The sequence below is a fragment of the Crinia signifera genome, chromosome 2 (assembly GCF_055691185.1).
Source record: "Crinia signifera chromosome 2, ASM5569118v1, whole genome shotgun sequence".
NCBI lineage: Eukaryota > Metazoa > Chordata > Amphibia > Anura > Myobatrachidae > Crinia > Crinia signifera.
This window is the reverse complement of record NC_139218.1, coordinates 101,825,636-101,833,863: the sequence shown is the minus strand read 5'-3', so window position 1 is coordinate 101,833,863 and position 8,228 is coordinate 101,825,636. Positions and strand designations below refer to the sequence as shown.

The 8,228-nt window shown below is 42.5% G+C and overlaps 1 protein-coding gene across 2 annotated transcripts; it reads left to right on the top strand.

Annotated features, from left to right (window-relative positions):
* The first annotated feature begins 373 nt into the window (after positions 1-373).
* RPL8 (ribosomal protein L8) lies at positions 374-6,993 on the top strand. 2 transcript variants are annotated; one of them, XM_083172640.1, is made up of 6 exons: positions 374-484; positions 1,377-1,520; positions 2,054-2,195; positions 5,004-5,222; positions 5,332-5,447; positions 6,790-6,993. In XM_083172640.1, the coding sequence occupies exons 2-6, from the start codon at positions 1,383-1,385 to the stop codon at positions 6,946-6,948; spliced, it is 774 nt and encodes a 257-aa protein (XP_083028766.1). In that variant the 5' UTR covers positions 374-484; positions 1,377-1,382; the 3' UTR covers positions 6,949-6,993. The 2 variants fall into 2 exon arrangements, with proteins under 2 accessions (XP_083028766.1, XP_083028765.1); XM_083172639.1 differs by having other exon boundaries at positions 427-521.
* Positions 6,994-8,228: the final 1,235 nt, after the last annotated feature.

Sequence of the window (8,228 nt, the reverse complement as noted above, 5' to 3'; positions counted from 1 at the left end):
AGGGAGATTGCTAGACTAATGAGGGAGAGAGGGACATTGCTGCTATTTCAGGGAGTCTCCTGCAGAATGCAGGAGGGTAGGTAACTATGTGTTGGGAGGTATGATCAACCTGCTTAAAACAGGTGATGGCAATCATTCATTAACAAAGAAGTCCAGGGGCAGTATTCAATGTAAATTATCGCCGTGTGCAGCGAATCCTGTTTAGGAGAGAGAGAAATGTTAAGAGGTATGGGGGGTGGGGTGAATATATAATATATGTGTTTGTATACAGAGGTGTAGCGTGGAGCCAAAGGCACTTTATAATTTATAGCAGCTATTCATCAAAGTGGTACGTAGATGCTCTTTTCCCAAAACAAAAATGGCGCTGCTGTGTTTATTTTTAACTACTGATCATTTCCCAGCATGCCCCGCGCCGCCGCTTTCTCCGGAAGAAATTGTCAGCCTGGGCCGGGGAACTTCCTCTTCGCGGATAGCCCGGGCCTAGGTAGGATCTGTGCGTTGTGTCTCCGGCGGATCAATCCGTAAGAATCCCCTCTGTAACTTTGCCATCCCGCCTCGTCCCTGTTCCCACCCGGTGGGGAATGCCCACAGGCTCCCGGTACACGCTGTATGCGGGCGAATTGATTACATTAGACGGGCAATGAGAGACATTAGTGTCTTGTACCCGTGTCTGCGCCCAGGTGCCGGGGACTTAGCTAGGGGGTCCGGAATGCATGCAATAGCGGGACGCTCTCATCCCCTAGTTTATTCCAAGATTAAATACCAAAATCCTACTGCTGAACCAGGAAAGAATCGAGGCCCCATACAGCGACTCACCCTGCGCTGCTTACTATGCCTATACGTAGCTGCACTACTGCAGATCTCATGTAATAGCACTATTCGATATCTATCTCTTCTAAATTGGGACACTCCTAGATTACACAGATTGTATCTGATTTAAAACCAGGTGAAATGCGGTGTCCCAGTTTAAAGGGATCATATGGTAAATACACCTATGCACACTTGTCACTCCAGCTTTTCTATGTATACCATGAGGGATACAGTGGAATAACAGATTACTATATTGTATCCACACTGGCACATCAGCCATTCGTATTTAAGCAGTGTTAATGCATTAAAAGACCTGGATTGTCTATCGTGTGTCTATATTGAAGTGTAATTACTTATGCTGATGTCTGTTGGTGGGGGCACTATGGCATTTTATACACACTTGATGTGAGTTCCAGGAAGTTGTATTTATTTTTTGTTAAAATATTCTATTAAGACATGCAGTGTTTACATGAGTGTTTACTGTTTAAGCTCTGTTCATTCTATGCATTCCAATGTACTGTATATATTCATTATTTAAGACCCCCTTTTTTTCCCCTTCATTGCAGTACACAATGGGACGTGTGATTAGGGGACAGAGAAAGGGTGCCGGCTCTGTTTTCAGAGCCCATGTAAAGCACAGGAAAGGGGCTGCTAAGCTCAGGGCTATCGACTTTGCTGAAAGGCATGGATACATCAAGGGTATTGTAAAAGTAAGTACCGTAATATAATGGGAATTTCTGGCTTTACCATTCATGGTGAGCTGTCTCTTGGTGGGGTGAGTTGCATTAGTTTTGAATAACATTTGTTTGCAATCTGATAATTGGTAGGACATTTGAACATAGCTATAGTTAATCAATTTGAATGTTATCGTAACCATTCATAATACAGTTTCTATTATGGGTTCAAAACTTGTAAACCAATATCTAAGTGGTTGTGGTGTACTGTAGTTATATTGCTTGATCATATGTTGTCATGTAATTTACTTTACTTTAATTCCTCTCGAACTCTAAATAGTATTTTGATTTGAGGAGATGCATGGCTCCCAATGTAAGTCATGACATGGTCTGATGGTCTCGATAACATTGGAAATGATTAAGCCCGCTTCTTGGTTGCTATTTGCAGAAATGCTGATTTCTTTACTTGTAAGGTGTATGATAAGGTTTATGTAAGCATTGTAACGTTAGAATATTAGCAGTATAGTCTGTCTCTTTCCATAATTAAAAGCTTTCCACCTTTCCTTCAGGACATTATCCATGATCCTGGACGTGGCGCTCCTCTAGCCAAGGTTGCCTTCCGTGATCCTTATAGGTTCAAGAAGAGGACTGAACTGTTCATTGCAGCTGAGGGTATCCACACCGGTCAATTTGTTTACTGCGGCAAGAAAGGTACAGTATCCATTTGATAAGGCTATTTCCAAATCGTTATGGCATAGTTCAGTTCATTATATAATGTGCTGCTTTTGACATTTCGTCCCAATTCTTAAATGACAGTAGGCGTGAACTTGTATTACTTCCCAAGCAAATGTTTTTTATTTGTGGCAGTAGATGCTGTCCAGGGCCACATTTCAGCTGGTGCCCAATGATGCTAATCCAGTCATGCGCAATATGCAATAAGTGACCCTTCTGAGAGCTGATGGGACTTTTCTTATTGCGTCCTTTAAGTTTTTAGTCTGGTTTACTGGCTGAATCCGGCCATGCTGAGTGTGATCAGAAGCATCAATTGAATATCGTTCCGCAATCTCTCACTTTTGATGGGAGATCTGGGAGTGATAATTTTAATCCCCCTCCCTTCTTAGATTTTGATGTGTGGCCATCAGTGTTTTATTGGATAATAGGTCTTGAATGCATGACGGTATGCTGCCTTCTTAATGGAAAGCTTTTATTTGCTTGGCAGAGTTGTATGTATTGTGCTAATTAGCAGATTTATCTTCGTTCTTACAAAATAGTGTGTGTAATGCTCTTGTAATGCTTTATTGCAAGTTGCCGTAAAGTGAACATTACACACTAGAATCTGCTTTTTTATGCTTTCAATAGTCTGTACAGGTATGAGTGCATGTACCTGGCTCTTCTGACCTGGGAATTACACCCAGGACTTACAGGGTTATTCCCATGTATGACACTGGGTAGCCACCAGTGTGAACAGGTGCGACCCAGGTTTTTCAACCCGGCAATTTGGAAAAGCGAGCCAATTTGGGAATTAAATCAGGTGACATGTTACATCCACGGAGAAAATGTTGAACATGAAGTGCTCTCTCCGCTATAAATTGTTTTACACTGCAAGGTAGCACACTTAGCAGCTGCATAAAGCTCTCATTGGCTGTATAAAACAGCAAAATAGTGCAATAAACTAGGAACTCCAGGCTACACAGTAACTAATTGGCCATGATTAAAGCAGTGCAGTCCCCACCCACCTCTTTGTGTTGAGAATATAAGTCCCCTTTAAATGACATCTTAGCCAGCCAGTTAAAGCTGCTTTTTTAGATTCCTCACTTGTTGGCAGGGCAGACCGGGGTTGAAGGTATAGTGCAGGCTTTCCCAACAACGGTCCTCAAGGCACACCAACAGTGCAGGTTTTAGTGATATCCAGGCTTGAGCACCGGTGACTTAATTAGTACCTGAGTGATTTTGATTAAAACCATCTGTGCTGATCAGAATCACTCGGGCACTAATTAAGTCACCGGTGCTCAAGTCTGGATATCACTAAAACCCTGCACTGTTGGTGTGCCTTGAGGACCGTGGTTGGGCATGCCTGGTGTAGCTGTGACATTCCAAAAACCCAGGATTTTGCCAGGGTAGCAATGAGAACATGGTATTACTAGGAATCACTGGGAGACCAATACCCCTCACATCGCATCTAAAGGTGTGTACACATGCATCGATTTTGATTTCCCCAATTCCACCCCCTTTCAATTTGGCCTTTGCTTTCCATTTGATTTCACATTTGATATGCACTTTAGCATTCAATATCAAATTCGATTCGCATTCAAGGCACTTTGTAAACATTAATTTACTGGATCGAATTCGATATTTCCTTGCCTGCACAATCTATTTTTCTTCAATATAGAGATAACTGGAGCATACATTGAATCGAAAGCATCTTAAAAACCTTTTCGATTTGATATTTGCTTCTATAAGCTGTAAACCTGTCAAAACCGAAGCTTGTGTACACCCCTCAAAATATGGGTTGACGCCTGGGTCTAGATGCGGTGTGAAACAACAAGCCTAATAACCTGGAATGACCAACCAGGCAATTCGACCCTGTATATTATGGGGGACCCGGGTTTAATGTGAAAGGATCTGAGCCGTGTCGGACCCGGCTTTGCGATGTCAAAGTGATATTAGGAATTCTAGGCCATAATGTTATCTAGTGTGGCGAGTCTGGTGACTGTTCAAGAGTTTTGGTGTTGTCAGCAAAATTGGTTTGACTACATTTATGTAGCTATGGAGCATTGTGTATCATGTAATACTGCATATATAGGCTATTACTTATGAAGAGTACTAGGGTTTTAAAAGCTAAAAGTAATTGTAAACTTTCGTCCTTTCACTTAATTACTGTATAATAGTTGAAGAATTAGAAGCTGCATAGAAAGTATCAGTCACTTTGAAATATAGAAACATTCTTAACCATTTGAGTGCTAAAACTGCCAGCATCTCCCGCTGTTGTGTTTCTTTTTTTTTTTTAATCTATAGTTTAATATAAAATAAAAAAAATCCTGTAGAAGGTTAACATTACAGGTCATTATGATGAAAATTGCTGTCCAATTTTTACACCTATTTTAACAAATTCATTTTAATGCTGACCTCAAAAGTTTGTTGCATATTTATTTTTATTGCAAAAGTCTTTTAGCCCAGATGGGCTAAGTGCTTCTTACTAGCTGTTAATTTCTATATTCCTAAAGAAGTGTTTATATATTGTTGAAATTTAACTTCGAATTCCACTTTTCTATTTAACATATATACTGTTTAGTAGCGTAAAACATTTGCCTGTTTCAGCACTTGCTTCTTTAAGGAGACATGAGGTGTTATTGTGATGGGTTCCCCTTATGGATATCATTCAAACCAATGATTGGTATGGTGCAGTGAATGGGCCAGCTGTAGCTGTTTGATGGTCAATAGTTGAGTGACATAAATGTTCTAAGAGAAGGATAAGTGCTAAAGTGTAATAACAGTTCTTTCCTCTTTTATTATTTTTAGCTCAGCTTAACATTGGCAATGTCCTCCCTGTTGGCACCATGCCTGAAGGAACCATTGTGTGTTGTGTGGAGGAGAAGCCTGGTGACCGTGGCAAACTGGCTCGTGCCTCTGGCAACTATGCCACCGTCATCTCCCATAATCCAGAAACCAAGAAAACCAGAGTAAAGCTGCCTTCTGGTTCAAAGAAGGTCATCTCTTCTGCAAACCGGGCAGTTGTTGGTGGGTATTGTGTTGCCATCAAAAAAGCACTTATAACACTATACATAATGTAATGATTGTATGTATTTACATTTTATCATTAAAGCATGACCAATTTGTTAAATTGTAGGTGTTGTTGCTGGTGGTGGACGTATTGACAAACCCATCCTGAAGGCAGGTCGTGCCTACCACAAATACAAGGCTAAGAGAAACTGCTGGCCACGTGTCCGTGGTGTGGCCATGAATGTAAGTTGTTTGAATCTTTTCATATGCTTACTTATGGGGGGAATGGAAGAGAATCTCCCATGCGATCACTGCTTGTTCCTGTATTGTATGAAGAGCAGATCATGTTGTGGACAAGGGTTTTGCTTGTATGCATTATTGTGTGGTGGGGACAGCCTGTAATGTGAGTTGCTATAAGGGCTGGGGTGGAAATAGTTGCACATTTCTACCCTTAAAGGAAATGTAGATGTAAAGCATTAGGTGACATATCACTTGAAAGTCTGAAGTTGTACAGTGTTCACATGATTTGTCTTACATGTAGGTAGAAACTGCAGGTACTGTATAATTTTGGCACTTGCCAGGTTATTTAGCACTGCAGCTCATATACGGCCTACACACATGCCGATATTAAGGCATTTTCTAAGCGATTTTGCTTAGTTTGGCAAAGTCGCTTGGCAAATGCCCTCACATCGGTGTATGTGTGGGGGCTATATCGGCAGCAGTGCGCGTCCCCGCGCGTCTTTATCGCTGGCCGAGATTGATGGACAGTGTCTATCAATCTCGGCATCGGCAGGGTTCTCCCACCGGAGAACACTGGCGCTGTCTGCTCGCTTAGCACACAGAGCTGACAGCTCGCTCTGTGTGTGGGCTGTCAGCTCTGTGTGCTATGCGATAGCGGCACGGCACAGCCCGAGCTAGCATAGCTAGGTAGCCCTCCACACATCGCTATGTGTGTAGGGCCCAATACTCTCCATTATCGGACTACTTTGTACCAAACTCTAAAAAGCTACGCTTTGAGCCCATCCGCTTTAAGCCACTTCATAATTGTGAAGTAACTTTCTCAAGGACAGCATTTATTGGGGATTTTTTTTCCCCATTCAAAATGAAAATCTGTTACAGTATAGATTAAGTGCAGTGATTATTAATACATAGGCTCCAAAGTTTGTTTTAAATTGAGCACATAATATGGACGTGTACATACCATAATAAGGTTAGGGAAACATGCTGGAGAAGTCTGACATGATTGAGTAGTTTGAGTTGCAATGTGAAATTCTTTGGTGTAGTTCTCGCACTTTAATTTGTGTTCTGGTAAACTGGAGCAAGTGGGTAAAAAAAAAAAAAATATGCATTTGTTTATTTCAATGGTTCCCAACCGTTCATGTTGTCCAGGTCACCTGGCAGTTGCATGCATCTACAGGTGACGCTAATTATTTAGCTTGTTCTGTGAGGATGCCTGGAAAACATGCATGAAGTTTGTTGAGGATGAGTGCAGGAACTCTATCAGCTTCTATATGAAAATACACAATCTAGACAGGATGGGGGAAACAAAATTAACAGTTTACTTTTTTTCTCTCCCTCTTAACAGCCTGTAGAACATCCCTTCGGTGGTGGAAACCATCAACACATTGGCAAACCTTCAACTATCAGGAGAGATGCCCCAGCTGGTCGCAAAGTTGGTCTCATTGCTGCTCGTCGTACTGGTCGACTGCGTGGCACAAAGACTGTGCAGGAAAAGGAGAACTAAAAATATTCTGTATCTACCTAATAATAAATCCTTTACAAAACACAAGGTTATGTGTTTTTTTTTATATATAGTGCTGGAAAGTATGCAAAAGATTAATCTCAAAATAATCCTCCTTGTGGCTCCTCCGGTCATGGCAAGAATGTGCAGTTCTGCTTTAAGCACTATTGTCTTGATTTTCTAATCATAGATGTCTTGGGATACTCCGGTGTCCTCCCACAATCCAATCATATACTGGTAGGTTGATTGGCTCCCAACAAAATGGACCCTATAATGAATGTTTGCATACATGCGGTAGGGAATATAGATGGTTAAAATATTCTCTAAAGTGCTGCGGAATGTGTGCGTTCTATACATAACGTGTAATATTTACCCCACCCCCAGAAAATCTGTGGGTCAGCTCCTATGCTAAGGGCTAAAAGCACCTTGAGGGGAAGGTTCTGATCTTACCAAACTATTGACCATATGGTGCAAAACTAGCAATAACCTGGACATACTGTACTTGCTAGACTAGCTTTAATTGAGCGTATTCAGAATAGGCTCAGATTACAATAATTACCTTTTTTCTTTTTTTTGTTAACCCCTTCCCGACATTTGACGTACATTTACGTCATGGCCGGGAGGTACTTCCCGACACATGGCATAAATGTACGTCATGAGTTTAAACTGTCACTGCGTCTCGAGACGCAGTGACAGAGGGACGATGTCTGCTGTCCCTGACAGCAGACATGTCCCTGCATGCCCAGGGGGGGCTGCGATGCCGCCCCCCCGTCGGCGATCGCTGTGATTGGCTGTTCAGTGTGAACAGCCATTCACAGCGTTTTCCTGTGTTACCAGCGAATCGGACGCTCGGTAACACAGGTGTCAATCACCGCCGGGCGTCAGGGGGCATGAGGGGGTCATCGGTGACGATGACACCTCACCCCACCTGCCCCCAAGGCTGTGATTGGTCCGTGGGACCCACGGACCAATCACAGCCAAGGCGCGACATTTAAACTGACGGTGACTGCGCTGCAGACGCCATTCCGGTCTGGAATAGCGTGCAGAACGGTCACCGTGCCTGCCTGCCGTGAATACCGACCTGATCCTTGCTAATACTTACCTGATCCTTGCAAATACCTTACCTGATCACCTTATCACTGCTTGTAGCGTGCTGGACGCTTCCTGGATCTGACTTCCTGAGACTTCCTGCTGCTGCTGCAGTGTGATAGAGAGAGAGAGAGATAGAGAGAGATAGAGAGAGATAGAGAGAGATAGTGACAGAGAGAGCTATATTTTGTGTC

Bases quoted from the DNA above. Each gene is read 5' to 3' on its own strand.
- RPL8 (XM_083172640.1), top strand. From the start codon at position 1,383: ATGGGACGTGTGATTAGGGGACAGAGAAAGGGTGCCGGCTCTGTTTTC. The intron at 2,196-5,003 runs GTACAGTATCCA...TATTATTTTTAG, and splicing joins TGTTTACTGCGGCAAGAAAG to CTCAGCTTAACATTGGCAAT. The intron at 5,448-6,789 runs GTAAGTTGTTTG...CCCTCTTAACAG, and splicing joins TCCGTGGTGTGGCCATGAAT to CCTGTAGAACATCCCTTCGG.